A 25,205-nucleotide genomic window follows, 5' to 3' on the forward strand; every position below is an offset into this window, starting at 1 on the left:
ATTGTACATGCGTTAGAGAATAAAGCATACACATAAGTCACAGATAATGGTAACATCAATCTATAAGACTGATTTTAACAAATGGAAGACAAATCTCGCTGTCCTGTGGACACATTATTTCACTATATTCAGCAAAGCAATTTTGAAACTCACATTTTAGGTTTGTGAAGTGCATAGTTTCTTTGTGCAGTTTCTAAAGAAATCCTTTTTCTCGGGTTCGTCCCTTTAAACTATGCACAGGTCATGTGCTGGTTACCATGGTAGGGAGGAGGAAGCGGATATTGTCCTTACACCGGGTGCAAGTCATATCCTTACCATGGGTGCAGCAGAAATGTGCGAGGCGTTGGTTACCTCATTAGTACATTGTACTAGACCGGGTAAACCATATGTATAAATTCAACACCAATAAAAATGTACAAGGCCACTAATCGACGGAAGTGGGGTCTGGTTTGGGGGCAATAACTGAACTTTTAAACTGTTGGATAGATCATAACTGATTTGCATTATTGAGTATGAGAAATAATAGCCGAATAATACAATCAGAACTGTTTTACAGGTCTAAAGAGTCAGTTAAAATCTCCTATGTGCTGCAGGGATCTCTCTGTTGATGAATAAAAAAAATAAAAAAATTCTCATCACTGAAGAAAATGTAAAAAATAATTATTAGAAAATATCCAGCTTCCATGTGTCAATGCTACAATTGATTTTTAGTTAATGTTTTTAGACATCAACTAAACCTCATTAGATGTCCAATGCCCGCACATGCAGACTACAAATAAGGTCCATTGATGACCTGTGTTCCATACTGAGGTGTGTTTGACACCTTCTCTCATCAGTTTGCTTGAAACCTCGCGTCACTGTTCTGTGCTGCTGGGGATTACGCTCCTTCCACTATTTAATTCCAGGCTGTGAATTCCAGCGCTGATCTGAACATTCCAATGATCTGATTGGTTAATACAGTGGGACTACTGGAGGATCAGGTGACGGTGATTGAATACAATAAGGTGTTCTGACATCTTGAAAATTCCTTCTGATAAAAGTTATAGTAAACAATCAAATTAACACAGATGTTCATGTTAACGTCATGGTCATTAACCTGGTCATTCACCATGATAATACTGTGCTGTCCAAAATATAAGCACAGAAAGTTCATTACTTTTACAAACTGTATTAAAATATATATATTGATGAAGCTTCCAATTCACTCCACCCAGACCCGCGAGGGAGTCCACTTTGGCGGTGTGGATAAGTGGGTGAGGATAATCCAGAAGTAAAAAAGTTCTGTATCACAGCTATGGTCCTAGCTTTGTCGTCCTCTGTTCCTGCTTGAAACGCGTTGGTATTTAAAATCAGGGTTTTTCATGACAAGTAGCCACAAAGACAAAATAAAACGGCTGATTGTCCAGATTTCCTGGGTCACAACCCCAGGAGCTTCCGCACGTTCCCAGAAATAATATGGGACTCATTAACCTATCCACTGGCATCTTAGTAGGTCATTTATCCAGAAATTTAAATGCTGATCATAAATTTCTTGCCAGCTTTCTGACAACAGCCAGAGTTTACTGTCCTTTAAATAAATAACAGCAAACAAAACATTCTTCTGAGGTTCACTAGAACATCTTTTTTTCTGATATATAACAGTCCATTATATAAAAGACACATTCAGCGATGCTAGAGGATGACCAGAATTAACATGGCGGCTCCAACAACAGGTACGAGCGCCGCTACCCTGTGGGCATCTGACTTCCAATGAGATCTCATGACATTAAAGACAGCGTTTGTGTTATTCGTGGGAATGTCCACATTGCAGATCATCCCGTCACAACAGGAAATGCACTCCTGCAACGAGAGAAGGAAATACATTTATACATACGTCGTATCATTACAGCAGGGGCAGATACTACTTGTAGGAGACGTATCTCTTCTAGATGTCTGAGAGCAGGTGCAATGGCCATGATGTGTATCAGCTGACTACCTAGCTGCTTTTGATTGGCTGATTGATAATTGACCCTTCCAACAGATAGAACGTATATCATTAGTGTCATGGCTATATTATATCAAGATGCAGTCTGTCATTTTTACAGAATAGCCCCCAATTACTTTCCGAAATGATAGGTCCACCCACGTTGTACATTCTCAGTCACCTGTGGAGTAGCACCCCAGAAATCCCTGCAGTTCGGCAGTACTAACACCCACCAACGCCCTCTCCCTGTGTTGGCAAGGTTTTGCAAAGTAAACAGCGTACATAGGGTCGGATTTGACAAGGCCGCGGCTCTTCTTGTACCTGTAACCCACGCAGGGAGAGGACTCACCGGGGGCTGGCTTGACAGGGGGAACAGCTTTGGTCTGGGTCACTGGGCTACCTACATTTTTTCCTTTAAAATGTTCCTAATAGGCTGCTGAGCCAAATCTCGCACAGCCTTCCCCCCAAGGCTACAATTTGGTAGCAGTCCATGGTGCTCGCACGGCGGCAACCTCAGTTGTTCGCCGGTCTTCCTATGTACAGACCAACAGAAAACAGTGGTGGCGGTGGGGGGGGGGGGGTGATTAGGGACCAAGCACCAGTCCTTTGATTGGGTCTTGCAGCAATAAAATACGAGCAGTATAGTTATGAATATAATATGATAATATTGCCAGGTGCTTTTCTTATTACGTAAACCAGCGTTTTAGTTCAGTGGATTAAAGCACCAGAACTTCTGTCAAGTACAATGAGATCCTAGAGCGCGTCCTCACCGTATGGCCAGAGTCCCGGTGGTGGTGACATCCCACTTTGTGGCATTCCTCTCGCGTGGCACATTTCTTGGTGACAGATTTACTTTTGCCATGGCTGGTGAAGTGGTGCACTGTTTTACAGTAATGTGTATCTGTAACAGAAGTAAAAGCTTTGTTTACAATGGTGTAATACGCTTCACCAACATAGGACCAAGAGAGAACGGTATTAAATCCCCGGCACATGGCTCAATGTAATATATAGATCCATTTCTCTCCCCCATGAAAGCACAACAGTTCTATATTACCCAATGATATAGCTGGCCTTGAATTAGTGCTTCCGTATGTCCTAGTGTCTCATAACACGAAAATGTTACTTACAATTAAGCAAATTGGACGATCATCTTACTATATGTGGTTTCAAAACATATTGCTATACTCAAAGTTTGATATCAGATTTTATTGGCAAGAAGGGAAAGACAGGTGGAATAATGTCGTCTACTTCTATGGGTGTGGAGCCACTGGTCAGCCTGGCAGTGTTGGTACCTGAACAATCAGATCAACGCAGTTTGGTAATCCACTCATTGGGACACATTGCTCCCTGATCCAGTTGTGCAGACATTGTGTAGAAGGGCTAGATCACCGTGGATGTAGGAACCATTACAACTAGCAGCCAATTCAAGGACCGGTAAACCCTCTACTGTGTCTCAGTGAGAAGGAACAGAGGACCCACCTACGGAGAGACAGTCCAGTCCACGCTAGGCTAACCAGAATGTACAGCTCAGTCCTCTAATGGTCAGAAATGTGTCAGCGTGGATTGTAGATGCTACATTGCAGACCCCTCTGACAGAGTCCTGAAGTGTTTAATATCCGTAGCACAATAAATGTGTTCTGTGTGCAGCTGTCATTAAAAACTGCAGGACTATCAGAAAGGTCTTACAATGTAATCTTCGTGATCCCCCAATTTCGACGTTCTGGTTTTAAGCTCAGAAGCAAGCCGGACTCTCCAGCCTGCTCAGGTGAGCACAACATTCGCAGGCTTGGATGTACGGCCAAAACTGGGACCCCTGTAGATGTGGGTAACAATGATACCCCAACAAGGCTTCTCAATGATGCTCTTCAAAATGGGAGAAGGGGGTTAGGAACACATTTAATGTGACAGGGGGAGTTTGGAGGGCTTAATGGTGGTTTAAAAATAAAATAACTTTTCATATAGATGCTATGTATTACATTAGATTTGTTGAGAAAGACTGTTGAGATAACAACTGAAAAACTACAACTGACGCCAGACTATATTTCCAGAGGAGACGCTATAAAACTGTAGAAATATAATAAGATTTCCATGTACTGGTAATTACTCAACGTTACACTTATGTAACAATCTAAAGAGCGCTGCCTGTTGAGTCTGTTTGAAAATATTCCCTGTAATTCTTTAGCTCTTACTTAACGTGTCAAGTTACCATGTAAATGATGAGTACATGACGGGTAATTTGCAGTGTAAGCACAATGGCTCACACAGAATACACCTCAAACAATTATGTAATGCAAACTGCAGTTCAATAAGAGTTTTGTGTAGGCTGAACCCTGGAGGATGCTGGGAAGTCACATGATGGATTTACATGACGTGTAAACAGGAAATTTTGTAATCAAATGAAATGACATCAGGGGGTAAATGTATCAAGCCAAGACTTTTTCCGGCGGGTTTGATAAAGTGGAGATGTTGCCTATAGCAACCGATCAGATTCTAGCTATTATTTTGTAGAATGTACTAAATAAACGATAGCTAGAATCTGATTGGTTTTTTAAACCTGCCGGAAAACTCAGCTTGATACATTAACCTCCAGGAGATCTGAATATTCCGTTAAGGTTACCAGGCATCTCATTAATAAGCAACAACTGTACACTAATTATAACTAATAATATCTACGTATATATGTGCAGACATCTCACTCACTTGACGGACACCATTTGTCTTCAGCCCAGCGGTTGCAGTTATAATTATCGATTGATTTCTCGCATGTAAAACACTTAAAGCTGTTGGGAAACGGCGTGGCTGCAAATAGACAAAATATTAAAAAATATTAAGTACACTAATAGTCTTCCGAGATCTAAAGTCAGGTTATGAGCAAATGCATAACAGTTAAAATGACAATTACTAACATGCATTGTGATATCTTTATGAATCTGAAATTTCAAACATTTTAGCTTCACAGACATTCTAATACGCCATTAATTTTTAAGTTGGTCAGAGCTTCAGAGATTTTTACAGATAATTTCGTCTGTTTAGCTCAAACTGGCCTGAAATGGCTGCATATGTGTGACAATGACCAGCAATTATGATCGGAACTGAAGGAATATCCGAGCATCCGATGACCAGGATCTGACAGTCATCGGCCGACTGCATTAACCGTCTCATCGAGATGCAAAAATTGGACCGGTTATCGGTCATTGAGCTGTAGGAGCCTTGTCATACACCCCTGGTCGTAACTAAGGCTTTTCGAGAGGGACAACCGCCCAGGGCGCCAAGCTGAAGGGTGTGCAGGGTCATTCATATTTTTGGTTAATTGGGTTACAGTTGAGTGCTAGCGGCGTCAATTTTCCTTCTTGATCCAGATGTTAAAATTTCTAGTTCTGGCTCTGCACTTCGCTAAAGCTGTGGGACTACCAGAACACTCTACCACTTAATGCTGATAACAGAAACTGATACGTACGGTCTAAGGGAGGTCTCACATTATGGAAGTTGACATGCTTGGCAAATGTGCTGCATTTCAGCACGATGACAAAGTGTACGGTGCACAGAAGGAAGAGGTTTGGTACCAACATCCTGTCCATGGAAATCCTCAGAAGTTCCGGTGATTCTGGGGCTGTTACACCTGTAAATAACAGAACATGTTATATAACACGTATAATGCAGAAGGCACGTTGCTACGACATTACATCATACATAGCAATGCACCCAAACTATTAAACATTTTTACCTAACAGCGTAGAATTTATAAGCAACAAGACAAGTGTTTGCACTGGTCACCAACACATATGAACCATAAGAATGTGACTCAGCAAATTACTAAGAACCAGCGACATCGCTCAGCCGCACAGTGACTTACAGCTGTCACTGGTTCTTAGTGACCTGATCGGCTGCATTCTCAAAATAGCCACCTTCACCGGCACATAATGCCCCAGGCTGATGTGAATTACAGGTGGGTTTTCTAGCAAAAGGATATTCCAGAGAGCATTAGCTGAAGGGTCACAGACAGGCATTCTTAATTCTTCCAATTTCTTTAACTGTCTTCCACATTGAAGATCGATAAACAAAACATTCCAAGCGTTCTGTACTATATATCCAAGATGACCACACACGTTTCGTCCTGCTTGTCTGTCTGTAGTCTTGTCGTTGGACACAGAGATTGGTGATCAAAGGGTCCAGGCAGATTGGCCGGCTAATGACTGCACACACACATACTGTGATCGTTACTAGTTGACAATTTCTTCTCCCCACCAGGAATAATACAATTCCAACTAGATTTTTATTATTCTCTACAGTGATCTCCAATCTGTTTATTCTGAACTGGCACAAGAAATAGCCAATCTATGTCCAACTTTAGGCAACTTGTTGTCCAGACAAGACCACCTACAAAAACATACCCCAAACATGGGGTTCTACAATTTCCTATCTATTTCCACTGAAAGGTGACAATTTGAAGTGCTATGATCAAGAAAGACAACTGCTCTCCCACGGCCAGCTAGTGCAAGCTGTAAAATCAAAGTTAAATAAGTCCACCTTTAGATTACTTTAATTTATTGAGTTATATACACCCTCATGCAACTTTTTAGTAAATACATTGCTCTTTCCTTCTAACCTCTAACAGAGCTGTGTTGTAATCCAGGGCAAACGAACAGCACAACATGTAAAGCCCTAGAAACACACTGCTACTTAAAAGTAAATGGCTGAAACCTTTTATATAATTCCTTAAAAATGTTTTTGTTTGTGTGAAATAATCCACATTGTCACCTTAAATAGCTGAGTGACGATGCCCCAAATTATGACAGGGAAATACCAGTAACTGTGGCCTGGGGCTGCTGAGGGAACTATTTACCTTTAAAATCCTACAAGAAGTTCTACAAGGGACACACCCAAAACAAGACTTGGCCGCAGAGGGCGGATTATCAGCGAAACAGGAATTAGGTGAAGTGAGTGCAAACAGGAGTATTATCAAGTAAACAGAAGGTGGTGTCACTAGCTGAATAGCAAAACTGTTGTTCGAGCACAAATGTCACCATAATCCAAGGAAGTCAGGAACCATCATCACCAGAGGTACTCTGGGTGGTGTACAGGCCCTAGTAGACCCCACACTAAATTTTTTGATGCAGGATCACCTACTGAAATAGGCAAAGTTCTAAAATATTCTCTATTCAGATTTAAGATTACATTTCATTAGAACACACAGCACGTCCCTCATCCCATGTGGTTTACTATAGGCAGCATGACTCGTACGCCACATATTTTTGCTAAATAAAAGGAATTGTATTAGAGTATACAACAAGCCCTCACCCCAAGCCCACTAGGTGTTAGTGGACACCTGTGAAGCATGTCCTGGACAGTCGCTCACACTTGCCTCCAGGGGCTGGCTAGCAAATTTTAGGATCGGCAGCCTATTAGGAACATTTTAAGGATAAAACAAAGTGCAGGTAACCTGATGACCCATTTCAAGGTAGCCCATTATGGGATCGGCCAGGGGGCAGATACTCTCCCCCCCTCCCCCCCAGCTAGCCCCTGCTTTCCTCTGCTCCTAGAATATGTGGGCGACTCCCGAATGTTAGGTAGTTCTTCCGGGAACCTGGGAGAGCAGTCCTTTCTCCCAGATCTCGCCCACTTCCTAGTGGTGGATGGGATCGGGGCCCCAATGACGCGGCTCTCTGTGAAATGCCTTGTTTTGGTCTTGACCCCACCCACCCCCTTAAAACCCCGGTGGGGTTGTTAAAGTTCACTCATTTTCAGAGACAGTCCCATCTCTTATAGATTTGTCCATGGTAAATTTGTTCCCTGGAAAAGCCCCATATTATTATTATACTGACCAACTGCATAATTAAATGAATCTTATTGTACATATTAAAATGAATTACACTATTATCTTATTTTCTCCTCTTTACAAGTTACTACTTCTTAATATGGTGCATTTCAAATGCACAAAAATGACACGAAGTTCAATAAACATGCCATGCTGGGAGTTGTAGTGCACCAGGGTCCACCTAGACAGTAATGGACAAGGTGATCTGAAGGACCAGCTCACCCGCAACGTGTCTCTGGAAAGGATTTAGAAATGTTGGCAACTATGCAGATTTGCACCACTGACTATGATTGTGTTTAGACTGTATCCCATTAAAGTCATGGACTCTGGGTTACCATCCAAAACACTCCTATTATAATTCACTGACTATCACAATATACGAGCATCAGAACAAGTAAAGTGTTATTATAATATGAATGTAGTGTCTAAAGTGAGGTGGGGCGTATGCTAGTATGACCAACCAACACTTGTGTGTCATACTTGTGCGTCAGACTTGTGTCAAGTGCATTTTCATCCATTTTTCTGCGTTAGTAGTGGTTCGGATGAGGTTTCCTGGTAGCTTTATATTAAATTGGGATTCAGATTGTAGCAAATTGCAATAATGTTAATTAGAAGCACAACCATTAAAAACCACCAGTATTAAAGCGGTTTATTAGCTCCCAACGAATGCAACATTTCTTAAAATTGTGTGTGTAGGGCCTCCAAAGAACCTTCATTCAGTTGTAACCATCCAATATGGCTGACCTCACTGTCATTTGGGGTTATGACACAATAACTATTGTTGTTACTAACAAATGCACCAGTCTGATATTTTCACAAGAAAAGATCATTGCAGAGTTTCTCCAGATAGAAGTAACTCCTAGAACGCTGCAATGTAGTGTGACTGGTATCTAACAGAAAGTCACATGGTTCTACATTCCTCTCTCTGGGCTGTCAGTCGAGCATAGCCTGCTATTGTTTTGGCTGAACTGCCCCATGTATTATTAGATTTTTGCTGCATACAGACGGCAGATCTCAAACAAATATTATGGGTGTTCCTGTTTGGCCAGTGGGAGTATTTCAGGGAGCTAAGCTGACCCTGGTTCTGTGCCAGTTTAATCAGCAAACGTTTCACAGGAATTCACTGGCTACTGGTCTCAATGGGATACACAAAAAGGACAATACTAGAAGGTAAAAAGGGAAGAGAGAGGGGTAGAGAGAGAGAGGGGTAGAGAGAGAGAGAGGGGTAGAGAAAGAGAGAGGGGTAGAGAGAGAGAGAGAGAGAGAGAGAGAGAGAGAGAAGCGGGTGAGGAAAGAGTGAGAGTGAAAGAGAGATGAATGGAGTGAGAGAATGAGAGTCATAAATTGTGTGAGAGCAAGTGTGTGAGTAGATCAGAGTGAGGTGCATGTTTGACAACTATCGGACTGATTTTAACTTGGGGTAAATTCTGCAGTGGAGAAGAAAACATTTTATGTATGCCGCACAAATACTGCAAGCACATTCTGGCCAGCTGCATTATAACACTGCACGTTAGAGTTGGGCTAGGCCACCCCCCATCACAACTCTGAATCAGGTTCATCATCATCAGCTATTTATATAGCGCCACTAATTCCGCAGCGCTGTACAGAGAACTCACTCACATCAGTCCCTACCTCACTGGAGCTCACAGTCTAAATTCCCTAACATACACACACAGACCAAGAGACACTAAGGTCAATTTATTAGCAGCCAATTAACCTATTAGGTTGTGCATTTTACATTCCCCCCCTGCAGCACAAAGTGATTTTCCAAATGTAAATGTAGATTTAATCCTTTAAAGAGACATTATCTTTAAATAGTTTTTGTACTCTGTACTTTTCGTAAGAGGTCAAGAATCTTGTAATCAGTCTAACGAAATAAGTCATCTCTCTGGTCGCTCTCATGTTTATGGATTTGGATTTGTCCCATCTGCCGGTCCCACTGCGTCTGTACAAGAGCAGCGTCTCTTGACGTAAATTGCTCAATTCTCCGGCCAATAATCTAAAGTACATATAGATAAAGTTATCAGCTCCTTAATCATTATGCAACCACACATTGTTTGCAGCACAAGGAAAGTCATTGAGACAGAGGGAGAGAATGTACCAAGATAGCAGCTGCAGCTAAGACGCTGAAAATACTAAAAATAAGATGGGAGCAAAATTCAGTTATCATAACTGAAAATAACTTTATCCATGGGGAACTGTAGTGTGGTCTCGGGGACTAGATGGTAGTGTCTGGAAGCAACTCTACAATTTGAGGATTAAAGAAAAAAGTTTAGAGGGGAAAAAAAAAAAAAGTCAGTGTATTTGCAGATGTGACCTACAAATTGTGACCAAACGAGAACATCCACTTGTGCTTTAGTTGGTCGTTCATCTGAATATGCCTTGAATTGTTAGCTTGTAAATACCCTCCTGCAACTTGTACTACTTGCAGTGCTTTAGAGATCTGGATTCCTGTGCCTTTCAGCCAGGTAGTCATGAGAGCAGCTTTGTGTCATAGCCCTCTGCCTACCCATATAAATACATTGCTGGAAAGCATAGAAGAAAGCTACAAAAAGTATTAAGTAAAAGTTAGAGGTGACTATGCACAACCCAATATATAAAAGTGTCCTGAGGATAGCAGACCCCTATAATTCTTGTTTGTTTCTATTTATTTATTTATACTTTACCTAGTACCAATATCAATAGCCCCGTGTGGGAATACATTAAAGAATCATGGAGGGTACATGTGTTCTCCCTCCATCATTAATGACACATGACAATGGTCTATTGCAGCAATTAAGTCAGAAACGGGAAGCGCTGTTTTTTTGCGACATAAACATGTCTGTATGGTATGTCCCACAGTAAGACATGTTCCAATAAACATGGCAGCTCCCACAAACTGAACTGAAATCCTACCCGAAATTCAGCGTTATGGTGGTTTTGAAGTGAAATTATTCAGGAGAAATACTAATTTGGCATAAAGGTAATGGATTCTTGTGCCCGCTTTGCAGACACCTTACAATGTCCTGGCACCCGCCTGGGTACACGTTTCTTGAACATTACACCTAATGTGTGCACCAGACGCAGCAGTAGGGTATAATTATGTCGGGCGACCCGGGTCTGGAGGATGGGACAGGCTAAGACAACCATCTGTTGCAGGAATGCCACCTGCCAGCCTGCCCTGACAGGGCATGTCAGATATTAACTTTCAGCAGCAGCTGGAAAGCCGCAGGTTGTCTCTTCATGCAATAAATGGTCATTGTTTCTCTAGTTGTGATTCTGTAACAATAAGAAACACGGGGCTCATTCACACATGTACAAGAAGCCTAAATCTGTATTATATATAGGTCGACGCACATATGTAAAAGCTGAATATGCACTTTGTAAATGCTGAAATCCTACCTTCATCATTAAACCTCTTCAAGCCACCGCGGTTTACATTCCACTGCACTACGGATGTGCATATAATCACGCTACCCATCATGATATATACAAGTGTTGTACAACGCACACAGTTACACACTACGTATTTCTAAGCAGGTGTGAGAGAGCTCTAAGTCCCTGACCTGCAGGAGAAGTCTCCTATTCATCTGTACTCACATCCCTGGCTGTCCCCAGAAGTATAACATCCAGCTCAGCTATACACACCACCACCACACCCCGTTTCACCACAATCCTATCAGCCAGAAATCTCAGCTGTGCAAACACACCTTAGAAGAGGAAGCACATTATCACTCCACAATGAATCAGTTCCCTGCGTTCTGTTATGTATTGCAGTTCTTGTGAGTCCTCAAATGAATGTGTTAATTCCACTTAAGTGCAATTTAAATGGTTGCCATAGTATAAACACTTGAAATGCAAACAACAGCTATGTATCAGGTCCTAATTCAGGGCCAAGTTACCAATACATTCTTAAAGTGTGTCCTTCACATAAACCCACAATGTGCATCAAGGGGTGGAATAATGAATTGCTCGGCTCCGTAGCAAATCTTGGGTAGGGTTCCGATAATGCCGCTGTAGCCTCCAAGACCCCCACACACGTAACTCTGCACACTAGCCAGGAAGACATTTTAATCACTGCAGCGATATTCATGTGAATGCAGCCCATCAACTAGTTGTAACCAAAGGCATCACTGAGGCATGAGGCACTGCGCTCCTCGTGCCTCAGTAATTCCAAGTAAACTGAAAGGCTGTAGCCTGTTCTAGTGACTGGTGGTTCAGCCCAATAAAAGGCTGCTCCCTCTGTGTATAGGAGCCTAGGCTGCATTACCTGACCTCAAGCATATCTCAGACAATGAGGAGTGAAGTAATAGGCTGGGGTCATTGCCCCCTCCGAAGAATCATGACCCCTTGGAAGGCTTTGATCGGGCGCCAATGTCGAGTCCAGGAGGGGCACAGCCACCTCGTTAGCCCAAATTTAACTCCAGGTCAATCGTAAAGGAGTTTACTCCTGGGACCAGTGGGCAAGGGTATGACCTCCCACTGTTTGGCTTTGCGTTTTGCCTGCTGACTGCTCTGGCCGCCAATTTAGGTCAGGGATTAAAATTAAAATAAATAAACAAGTTACCTTTTGCCAACTTAAAGTTGTCGTGTGGTTATTTCTTGAGTAAAGTGATAAGTTTACTGTTTGACAAGGTTTAAGTTCATGGTTAAAGACATATGGCATATATAGATTATGCATCTGTATTATATGTCCAAGCTATATAATTATCACTAGCTCAGCTGTTACCCCCTGCTAGCCCCATTAGGTAACAATCCATGGTGCATCCCACAGTGAGGTCCAAGACTTCCTTGTGGGGGATCTCTAGCGAAGAGCATAGGGGCCATTAGGTGTTCCAGCATAATCCATTAGCGGTAAAGTAGATCCCCATTTGGGGGTGTATTTGCTAAACTGAGGGTTTGAAAAAGTGGAGATGGAGATAGCAACCAATCAGATTCTAGCTATCATTTATTTAGTACATTGTACAAAATGACAGCTAGAATCTGATTGGTTGCTATAGGCAACATCTCCACTTTTTCAAACCCGCAGTTTTGTAAATCTAGCCCTTGGTCTTTAAAAAAGAATTGTGATGGAGAAAGGAAATCCCGTCTCAGCAGCTAAAGTGATAATAAACACCATGGAGACTAGAGTTATTCTCAGCGCTAGCAAGATAAACACCCATGTACCGTATGTAAAGAAACATTATTACTCCAAAACAATTATTTAAATTGAACATAATAAACAAGCCAAGGATTTCCTCAAGGAGATTTAGTGTAAGTGTACCGTAATAATTATTACGTGAATGTTGCACTAATGTCTCTGCGACTATAGCTGGACAATAAAAAATCATCATATAAATCACGTGAATTTCTGGGTTTGACTGGTAATGGAAGACAAGCAATGCGGTTCTTGAAGAGCCAAGAGTTATGAGAGAAACTGGTTTTGGTTTTATATTTCTCACAGGACCAGTGATTAAATGGGCGGTGACAGGACCATAGAACCTCAATCACAAGTCTCTATATGTGAAATAATTACTATATTAGCCATATTCATGAATATCTGCTATTGATGATCATCAAATGTGAGAGAGTGGTGCAACCATAGACATCTCACAGACCTTCTCACAGTCATGAAAAAGAAGATTGACCTGGAAAGAGTTTAATATGTTGGACTCAATTCCTGTGCACTAGTATGAAGAGCGATGCGTTAACCTCCATAAATCTACAAGTGAGTTAGCCCAAGGGTCAAGATCAGAGAACGGGACAAATCAAGGAGGTCAGAGTCCCTAGCTCTGACCTCTTTAAATCTGATAAACCAGCCAAGGTCATAGGCTCCATAAAGAGTTCAAGGGTAAAAGTTAGGAACTGAAACCATGAAATCCACTTAGAATAGTCTGGAAAACCGTGTCCTACAAAACTAACTATCCATGAGCCTCATTGGAAACAGGTGAGATTCTGAACTACCTCTATTCCCTATAAATTGTGCACTATGGAAAATAAATAACTAAAAGTTTAATGCAGTCTAGGGGTTGAGCAAAAAGGAAGCCATTGAGTCCAAGTTGGTCAGTAACAGCTGAGAAGGACATGTCAGAAGTTATTGGCGACTTCTGCATGCTTCTGTAAGCACTTTTTCTCATCAGTTAGCTCAAACTTGCCAACTCCCCTGGAATGTCCAGGAGACTCCCAATATAGTGGAGGCTCTTCTGAACTCCCGAGAGATTCTGGCAATCTCCCGGAAGCTGGGTGGACTGTGAAGCAGTGGGTGGAGCACAGCGTGATGACGCCATTTACCTTATCACTCTCCTCCCACCACAGAGGAAACACTGGGGAGAAAAATAAGCAAGGGCTCCATCTGTGGGCTGGAGAGCGGGGGCCATCTTCTTGTAGCACAAATCCTTACCAGGAAGAGTTGCGCTACAAGAAATGGCTACGGATCTTCAGAACACATTGATGGAGTAATTACTTATTCTTCTCCCCAGTGTTTCTCAGGATAACTGGCCAATGTGTTTATTTAATAAAGGGAATATCCGGTATACAAGTATAGATCTTGAGCTGAGTCTCACAATTGTATTCTGTGTGCAGGACAATCTCATTGGCCAGTTATCATGAGGAAACACTGGGGTATAGTTCCCTACTGTCCCAGAATGTCCAGGACACTCTTGGAATTCCAGGGAGGCCTCCCGGACTCCTGGTAAGGTAGGCTAACCTTCCGGATTTGCACTGTGCCTTCCGGGAGGAAGAAGAGCATCAACTATATCATAGTTAAGCAACAATCTATGATAATGCTCTTGTTCTGGTTGTCAACTTTTGCAAATCTTTTTTTCCTGGCACTTTTATCCATTCACCAAGTCTTTTCCTTATACAATCAAATTCTACTCCCAAGATATTAACCCCATATATTATGGGAACTCATGCCCCAATCAGCCACAGCTTTAACCTCCCTCCCCCTGTAAATCTCTCACCGAAAGGCTAATACAGCTCTTAGATAACTCAGAGAACCTTAGAATGACGCCACTCCCAAAGATGGGAGTAACCAGATTTCTTAATAAAATATTACAAAAGGAAAAAATGCATTTTTAAGTGATCTCTACAACTAATAGAGGTAATAATGTTACGCACAAGACATAATGGTATGAGGTATTAATGTTAGCAGGTGACTTTAGGTTCATTGAATGTACTAACCTTGAGATGGTTTTTAGAGCTTTTAAAGCATTAATTATAATGTTTCTAAATCCAGCTGGGGCCATGTATTAATATGTTGGTTTACACCGACGGCTGAAGGCTGGGCGTGACCCTCGCAAGCCAGCGTCCTATGCACAAGTAAAATTCTATAATACTACACAGGATTAACTGATTACTAGTTATCAACACATCAGATTAGAAAGTATAAACTTTTCTCTTATTGCTTTGTGAGTCATCACTTACCAAGTAAACAAATATTTTGTTTTCTGCATCATTTTCCCTATGCAACTCGTAATATATTTTACAGATATACCTGAAAAAAAGATTGCTGTGTCTGAATTGCAGTGATTACATCTGTCTTGCAATGCTGGGGGCTTTGGAGTTTGTTCTCTGTGTATTTATGCTGCTTTCCTCCAAATGAAAGAGTTATCTCTTGTGTGTGGCGGTGGTGCAGAAATTAGATTGTAAGCTCCACTGGGGCATGAATAAAATGTACAGCGCTAGGGGATATGTTTCCCCTATATAAAGAATAATAATTAAAATAATCTAAGTCAGGCGCCGGCAACCTTTAGCAATCGGGCCAGAAGGTGGCACTCAGACGTTTTGAGTGAAACCTGAGTTTTATCCTCCTCTACTCCTGCTCCACCTCCATCCTCACAGAGCACAACAGCATCCCGTATAATATAATCACTTAAAACAAATCATATGTATTAAAAGTAAATACTACAACTGTTGAAAGATCTCCTTTTAAATATTATATTTGCCCAAAAGTGACATTGTTTTTTGTGGTTCTTACCATCTAGGTGGCGCTGTTGTGCACTGATCTATATGAATGCTCCCAATTATATATAAAATGCATATGCCAGCATGTTCTATGCACACAATAAACAGTGTATTAATGCTGTGCAAGGAGAAATGTCCAGCAGATAATGAAGACCGATAATCTTCTAGGGGAGGGGGAAGGAATCCCCCCATAAATTGACTGTACCCCGAGGCTTGATGTGAAAGACACGGTAAATAACCAGATCATGCATGAAATAGCAGATGGGAGTGATCGCTTGTCATCATACATTATGAATTAGCTCATTGTTCTTATTGTAAAGTTAATGAATAAACTGTAATGGGCTTATGTCATTGTTTGCACCCTATAGTTAATTGTTCCCTTTTACATGTCAATTAAATAAAGTGCAGTAACCACATATATCATGAAATGTCAGCAGAGGGAAAGTGGGACATAAAAAAGAACAACAGTTCAGAAGATCAAACCAATAACTGTAGTTAAATGGTAAAGTATTTTGGTTTTGACTTAATGATAAACTTGTTTATATGATATATTATGACAAACCTAGATATACATCGCATACACATGCGGAAAATTCAGTATACGGCGTTAAACTTCAACTCATAAAATACAATACAAAGTAACACAAAAGTAATATAACAAAATAAAATGGTATAGTTGGAAATTATCATCATCAACATTTATTTATATAGCGCCAGCAAATTCCGGAGCGCTGTACAATTGGGAAATAAAATGCCTTTTGGTTTAAGTTACATATTTAGCTCACTTTAAAGATATACTCTATCTAGAAACGAATATTCATGAGAAAGCAGTTTGTCAACTTAGTGCCTCATGCCTCAGTAATAGTCCTGACTCTTAATGGATGTGTAGCAGTGATGGGGGACCAGATATACGTCAGGGGCCACTCGGCCGGCCCTCTAACCTTCAAAAGGTTAGAGGGCCGGCCGAGTGGCCCCTGACGTATATCGCCTTAATCTCAGTAATAGGATATTAATATGAGGGCCTTAATCTCAGTAATATGTTAAAACAATGCAATCAATCAACATAGTATCTGTAATAACATATCAGCAGACATTTAAAACAAGTGTTACAAGCTATAACAAACAAATCCGACGACAAAGCAGGACGGAGCTGGGGGCCACAGGTGCAGGCTCGGAGGGCCTCATGTGGCCCTGGGGCCACCTATTACTGATGTATAGTCTGCAGTCTCATGAATGGATACCGTATTGATGGTGTACTAAGGCCTTGTTGTGGGTTTAGCTCGTCAACAACACAGCAGCTGTCAGCTACCATGTGTCTCCCAATTAAATTCCACAGGATGCAATAAACATTTATAACAGGAACCGACTTGTACAATAGCTTTAGAATAAGCTCTGGCATTTCCTCCATCGTTATAGGCCCTGAGTTGTATTAAACTAATTGTGAATAATTAAACATAAAAAAATATCAAAAGTTTATATAGAAAGGCTCCAAAACAGCCCTCAGTCTGCCTCTCTCTCCTATGGGCTTTTTCCAAAGCTATAGACAAATTCACAAACATAAACTTAAGGTTAGATTTACTAAAGCTTCTTAAAAAGTGAAAAGCTGAGGTGTTGCCCATAGCAACCAATCAGATTATATCTATCATTTTCTACCACATGCTAGATAAATGATAGCTAGACTCTGATTGGTTGCTATGGGCAACACCTCAGCGCTTCCTGTTCAGAAGCTTTAGTAAATCTATCCCTTAGATCAAAAACTTGTTAATCACTTTAATGAAAATAAAACACCTTAACTCCATATTCATAAACATCTAAAGTCATATTTTTAAGATAACTAGTATTGAAATAACAAATGTGATCTTAAAAAGTTAAACAGAAATGTACTTTTAGATTTAACTACAAAGTGTGTTAATAAGGTGTTGAGTAAATCAGCTTTTTTCAGAATGTCAACTTTATACAACAGAAATAAACTAATATATTATTGATTTATAAAGTGCCCACATCTCTTGCAGCACTATACAGAGAAAGCAGTAGATAGAGGGTAGTATAACTATTATTATTTTAGCCATTGCACAATCTTAGCGATGCAATAGGAATGAGACCCTGTTCAAAAGAGCTTACAATCTAAAGGAAAAAGAGTGATAGAAAGAAGAGCTGAGGGATTTTGTAAGGCGATAGAGGGAGGAAGTATTATAAAGTATTATGCAATATATAATAACGGGTCCAATATATAACAGAGGGTGTATTGTCCGATATATTATAGGATGAAATTTTCTAATATGAAATCTAAAAAGAGGGATACAATAGGGATATGCAAGAAGCCGATCTAGGGGTAAATGTATCAAGCTGAGAGTTTTCCGGTAGGTTTGAAAAGTGGAGATGTTGCCTATAGCAACCAATCAGATTCTTGCTGTCATTTTGTAGAATGTACTAAATAAATGAGAACTAGAATCTGATTGGTTTTTCAAACCCGCCGGAAAACTCTCGGCTTGATAGATTTACCCCCTAGAATGTAACATCATTGCCAATCACCCCCACTAGGAGTTGTGCCCCAAACATAAACTGCACCATCGCCTCTAAGCAATATACCCATGGTCTCCAGCAACTTTAAGCAATGACAAAAGTCAGGATCAGAACAGGTTCAATGCTGTGGTCCCAGGCCAAGACTATTTTAGGAAGTTCAGAGTTATAAGGAGGGACCGGTGGGGGGGTGGGGGGGGGGTGTTTCGGGGGTTTGAGAAGGGAGATTGAGTCAGAGGCAAAAGTCAGACCAAAAAGGCTCAGCCTTCAATGTTCTCCTACAAACCACTAATGTACAATGTTTTGCCGAACTGTTCAAAACTAAAGGAAAGTCAACATCTTATTCTGCTCGCCCTCTGCAGGTGAGCCGAGTGTGCTCTCCATTCACTTCGGTTGACAAGAATAATTGCCTCTTCCCCCTGCAAAACGTACCCTGAGGCGGCACAAGCTGGGAGTCCAGGATTCCTGGCTAGATGGCCGCTCATCCCGGCCATAAGTGGACCTGCATTTAGAGGTCGTAAATCTGGCCTCCTTGCTGGGTCTGACAAATGTCCCTGATAGATCACACTCAGGCAGGACAATAGACAGGAAATCGAAGCTGGTGATTAGATTCTCTGCCATAAAAGCCTGTGGGTCAATGCATGGCACAGCCTGACACAGACGTATGTTTGCCAGAGGCCAGTTACAATCAGGATAAAGTGATGAGGTCAAACGTTAACCGTTTAAGTTCTACCTGGTTATTAATGAGCGAGACATGCAAGGTAACACTTCTGTAACTAGAGTGGACTGGAAATGTGACAGTCCTCTGCTCTGCCGCTAATTTCAGGTGCAGGAACTGCGCACAGGGGCATGTTCCTGCCTCCCCTGCTCTCCATCATTGTTACTATACACTAAATGCTACAGGAGGTGATGCAGTGAGGACAGGGCCATGGTTTACATTGATGTCAGTTGCATGAATTGTAGACAGGTGATGTGACTATTATATCTACAGTCATAGATCAATTCATGCACTTTACTATTTTTTATTATCATTTATTTATAGAACTCTAAGATCCATTTGTCAGCAGTCAAATAACCTACGAGTGTTTTTAGAGTGTGGGAGGAAACCCACGCAAACACAGGGAGAACATACCAACTCCACACAGATACGGCTCTAGTTAAAATTGAACCCATGACCCCAGCACTGTGAGGTTGCAATGCTAACCACTGTGCTGTCCAGACACTTAATATTATTGTTTGAAGATTCACCTTGGTGGAATTGTTTGTTTTTGGAGCTTTTAAGCACTGAGCCACCCCTTGATAGTTTTATTTTAATTGTTTGTAAAAATGCTTTTTAAAAATATCAACTTTCATATTATTGGAATTATTAACTTAGAATTATAAGTTAATTTATTATTTCTACTTAGATCTGGCTGTGCCTCTGTGGATTGGCTGCTTTGTCGAACATAAACGTCACGTAGAGTTATCACGTTACCGATTTCTACAGATGAACCATCCGGTTCCTGAGTGCATTTCATAGCTAAAGGGAAATAAATGTCTGCAATTATTAATTGATCTACAAAATACAGTTTAATGATCCTCCAGAAAAGTGTTGAATAAATCAATTTAAGAAAAGACTGATCAGAGCTTAGGAATGGGCGGCGAATATGTTTGGAAAAATGTATGAAAATATTTGCAACAATTCTTCATCAACAAACTTCAGTCTCGTTTACAGGTCACAATCAGTGTGTGGATGTGGGGGTGTATACGGTGGTATGTCATACCGCCACTCCTCCTACTGCCTTCACTGTAAAAACTATCAAATTACATTCATTTACATTCACATTACATTTTCCACCTCTAAATGTCCACTTCGACCACTGGCCGCAATAGCATCACATCATCCTGCAAACGCTATGATCTGAACAGGCAAAATGTATCAGACTTTAAGGAGTTGCTGAACCAAACACAAGCTGGAGGACCTTACAGGACGTCCTTTGATATAGAGTCCTTGGCTTGAAGGTGAGAAAAGATAGAAAAGTGTATGTGTCAGGATTCACCAGAGCTTTTCAGGATTTCATTGATAATGATTGAAAGGGAAATTCCCACTGGACTCTGTAAATTGTCTTCTTATGTCCGTAAGTTTAATGGGACTCCCAATAAGCCTATTTAACTGTTTTCCATATGTCAATCTTTAGATCAGCAGTTGACTGACAATCCATATGTATGGGATGTGTTCAAATACATTATATTGTGTATTAGAGAGGAGAAAAATTTTCAGAATCTGTTCCGAGAAATATTCGTCTCATTCTGCAGAGAAATTGTACATAGTTCACGGCGGAATTTGGCTGCAACTACTAACATCTTCACAGCTCTATCTATAGGGCTTAAATTCTGCCAAATGCAATATTACAAATACAGTACATAATGACCTGGCTAGGCAGCTTGTAGAATCTGCTTAGCAGTACACAGAATGCTTACACTATTTTAAAGTAAAACAGGGTTCAAAGTGGTTGTACACCCACCTTCAATGTACCCCATTAGCGGGGGGAGGTACAATATGGACCTCACCATTACCAGATTGAAATTGAATGCAGCAACTTATTAAACCAAAGCTGTGGTCAATTGAAATAAAAATTGTTCACTACACAGCGTAGACTGCTGTCAGCACACGGCATTATGTAACCATTACCTTGGTATGCAAACAGCGTGTGAACATCCAGATTAGTGTAGTATGGCCACCGACCTGTTCCTAAGGCTGGGTACACACTATAGAAAATTTCTCCCAATGTCATATCAGTAACAATTTTACCAACGACAGAAAAAAAACAAAAAGTCCCGATCAGCAGCCGATTTCTGTGTACACAATAAACATGTTTTACACGATTTACCGTCAGATCTGTGTTCTTCATCTGTCATAACCATCGGCTGAAAAGATAGGGACTCTGCACACTCCATAGAGATCTATGGACACTGCCGGTACTGAGTGCATACACACTGCAGAATGGGAACGACATCGTTCCATCGTTGAATGAGATTTTTAGTTTGGTTTAAAGATCAAATCAAACAATATAATATGTTTTGGAGCGATAATCGCTCATCTTTGGGGCATACACACTAATGCGATATCGGGCCGAACTGTCGTTTATCGTTTGATTGGCCCGATAGTTGGCTGAAAACCTCTGGTTTACCAAACACAACTCTCCTATTTTGTTGCACCCATGTAATGTATTATGTTTGCTCCTTCATAGAGATCAGCAATCCCATTCTGCAGATTCGTCCAGCCTTTATCTCTTCCTGTCCAACATCATAATGGGACACAACAAATCCACTTGTGTGCATATGAACATCCCAGATCTTCCAATCATCAGGTCAGTCCACATTTCTCTGTACTCCCGGAAAGCCGATACAACTAAGTAACGTGGATTAACTTGGTTACAGCTTTCCTAGATAATAAGGGTAAATGGCTAATGCCTTAGAAGCATTTTGACATTTTACATGATAATTTGTACACTGGGTGGCGCTCTTACATTGAGAGGTAAGGGTGATAAATCATAGTTCTCCAAACAACCAATATTGCTGTTTTGTCTCCAAAAACAAAATACAAAATAGGTTTGCGAAATACGAAAATCTGTGAATATGTTTGCACTGATTATATATAAAATGAAAACAATCCACGTTCCTAAAACGGAGGAGCGTTGCCAATCTTTTTTTTTTTTTACTAACAACTGTATAATGACTTACTGACATATAGTTTACTCTCCAGGTTGTACCATGTAAACCAGGATTAGGCAATCTGTTGCTAAATGATAACTGTAGGACAGGGATAAAAAATTATTTGACGTTAGTCAAATACCTAAAATAATGGGCCCAAAATACTATAGCGACCCGAAACCATAGAAGTAGTAAATATTATGTGTAATTTAGAACACTTCATTTACGGTCAGTAAATTTACTGACGTTGGCCCAACACCCAGCAAAGTATTTATTTCCTGTTAAATATCAATTTTCCAATAACCGAGCCTCATATGTTAGAGTACTTAAATACTATTTTGTTACTACACATGGTGCCGAGAGTACCTGCGAGTACTCCGCACTACAGCAGGCACCTTTCATACCCCAGATTCTGCCCTGACGAGTATTCGCAGTACAGTCCTGTGAGATTTCTGTCCCCACTTAACCTGGGCATTCGCTGACACAGCACATACATCTGTCAGGGGCTCCTGTAACATCATTACAAGGGGAGATAGAAATGGGGTCACCGTAATGAGAAGGCTGATTACATCTCATGCCCTACCCTGGAAAATTAGTGAAACCACCATCCATAAAGTGACCGTTTCCTACTTTCCTTCCAACAAGCCAGTCATTGTGCGCACCTGACAGTAAGCGAGACGCTTTCAGTCTCCTGCTAATATACCTGGAAGAGAAAGTCTCGGATGTCTGTCCCAGCAGCATTCCTGTGCAATAGTGGGGTTAGCTGACGGCGGTGGCAAATGTCCAACACACCAGACCTTGTCTCTATTGACATCTATGCTAACTAAGCACAATCAACAGCTCAGGTAGTGTGACTTCCAGTACAGTCTCTGCGAAACCTTCACAAGCTCAGAAAACAGAACACTCATCAACTGAAGTATATTATACTGTATAATATTATAATATAGCTCAGGATGGAATGCTCTACAGTAACTTTTCTGGGTTGTTATGAATATGTAAGTCATCATTTATAAAAATGTTCTTTCTTGATCTTGACACATCTGACAAATAGGTGAGAGAGTAAAGTACTTTAAGTTGGCTAATTTAAAATTGATCATTTTAATGGAAAATCCGGCTCTCAAGTTGACCCTGCTCGTGCAAAATAGGTAAAACAGTTTAGCGATTTATCACAATTGCACCTTCTGTCACCCCAAAAATGGATCAAAATCCAATCCAGCGAGATCGGAAATAATCTGTCAAGTGGAAAATCAGGGAGGCGGAAGTAGAGAAGAGGGTATTACAGCCGGAGAGTGTGATAAGGGTAATTGGTAGAACCACATGGGTCACATCAAAATGCAACATGCTAAAGTCCAATATTTTATAAACTTATTTTTTAATCAGATTCTAAGTCAAGAAATTATTGCTGCACACATTATAATTGTGATCTGGCAGAGCACATTCAGTGTAGTATTGTTAGATTTGGTTGTACAATTACAATCAGTGGCGGTACTACCATTGGTGCGGCAGGGGCTGTGCACCGGGGCCCATGGAGATAATGGGGCCCGTAGATGCAGAGGGTTGGGGGCCGCAGTTCCCTCCTCCCTGCACCAGGGGCCACAGCTCACTAGTTCCGCCTGATTACAATGCACACACTTCAATCAGATCTATCTGGATGAAACATTTCCATCGAATCCAATTGGATTATCAATCTACTTGGGCGACTATATTTGACTATATTGACTGGAATTCCATGTCACCTACCCATCAATTGTTTATCCGTTTGATAATCGGATTGAATGATTGAATTGTGTACAAATTTAGTATGTTGTAATATCCACAACTCCATAGTTTTGATTTTACAAAATAGCAGCGGACACGAACCAAATAGAAGATGACAAAAAAGGAAACATGTAAAAACCCTTTTATAATAAGGCCATTTTTGTACCACTTCCAGAACAGTGCTGCCCTGGCCCGACGCCCCTGTAGACATATGATAAATGTAGCCCTGTGTGCCATCTATTTGTTACAGGTCTGTATTGACTTACACAGATAGTTTAACTGTTACAATATAATACAACTATCACATACTAGACACAAAATATTATAAACATGTGTATGTGGCTGGTCAGGGGCAGGATGGGCAGGGGGGCATTTGCACCCCAGGCCGGTCCCACGGTGGGCTACTTTGGGCTGGGTCACTTGTATTTTTTCACTTTAAAATGTTCCCAATAGGCTGCTGAGTAGTTTTGCCTCCTGGGCTAAAATATGCTGGCCCTCCCCTGTTTTTGGTTTTAGAAATATCTATTTAGAGCATTTCTGAAGCCCAGAGCTTAATTTGTAGATAAAAAAAAGAAGCTAACACAGATTTAAAATAAATAAATAATTAAACAAATTTATGACATTCCCCTACAGAATCCTTTTCAAACTCCTCACCACCACTTACAAGGCTCTCTCTCAGTCTACTGCCCCTTATATCTCTAACCTCCTCTCCATTCACACTCCAGCCCGCTCCCTGCGCTCGGCCAATGATCGCCGCCTCTCCTCCACTCTGATCACCTCTTCCCACTCCAAATCCAAGACTTCTCCCGCGCTGCCCCCCTTCACTGAACGACCTCCCTCGCTCCATTCGTCTCTCACCCAATCTGTGCTCCTTCAAGCGGGCACTTAAAACTCACCTGTTCCTTAAGGCCTACCAACCATCCACTTAACCTCTCACCTCTTCTGGTTCTCCCCTGCCCCCTTTCTCTCTCCCCGTTGCTTCACTGGCTCCCTTTTGTGCCTGACTTTGTTTACCCTCCCTTAGGATGTAAGCTCGTATGAGCAGGGCCCTCTTCCCTCCTGTCTCCAGACCTGTTCTTCTGCTCCGTCTCTACTGTATCTGCCTGCTTGGAGTTTCTGAAGTACTGGTACTTTGTGTTTATTGTTCTGTACTGTCTTACCCTGTATAGTCTACTGTTTGTACCATGTACGGCGCTGCGGAAACCTTGTGGCGCCTAACAAATAAACGATGATGATAATAATAATAATAATAATAATAATAATAATAATTATAATAATGAAATATGTTGGTTGGGAGGACATTAAAAAACTAAGGGGCCAAAAGAATGCATGAACTGTGTTCTTGTGCATCCCAGCGCTACAGATTAAACCCCGCTGTTACCTAGAAGACTACAAGACTGTCACTCAGACTAGCGCTGCCCCAGAGTGGTGCAAGTTAAGAAAAGATCACCTTCCTATGCAAATGTTTAAAACCGACAGATTTAAATACAATTATTTTAGATATTCTATATACCTTAGTAATACCTAGTCTTA

General features: G+C 41.1%; 1 protein-coding gene across 2 annotated transcripts in view; it reads right to left on the reverse strand.

Moving 5' to 3' along the window:
• Positions 1–671: 671 nt before the first annotated feature.
• LYPD6B (LY6/PLAUR domain containing 6B) overlaps positions 672–25,205 on the reverse strand; it is a 46,954-nt gene continuing 22,420 nt past the window's right edge. For both annotated transcript variants that reach the window (XM_075180917.1, XM_075180918.1), the window contains exons 4-7: positions 5,421–5,582; positions 4,664–4,762; positions 2,734–2,864; positions 672–1,839 (exon numbers count right to left, since the gene is read on the reverse strand). In XM_075180917.1, the coding sequence (XP_075037018.1) occupies positions 1,672–1,839; positions 2,734–2,864; positions 4,664–4,762; positions 5,421–5,541 (519 nt within the window). In that variant the 5' untranslated portion in view covers positions 5,542–5,582 and the 3' untranslated portion in view covers positions 672–1,671. The remainder of the gene's footprint in view (positions 1,840–2,733; positions 2,865–4,663; positions 4,763–5,420; positions 5,583–25,205) is intronic.

Source organism: Mixophyes fleayi, chromosome 7 (assembly GCF_038048845.1).
Source record: "Mixophyes fleayi isolate aMixFle1 chromosome 7, aMixFle1.hap1, whole genome shotgun sequence".
Lineage (NCBI taxonomy): Eukaryota > Metazoa > Chordata > Amphibia > Anura > Limnodynastidae > Mixophyes > Mixophyes fleayi.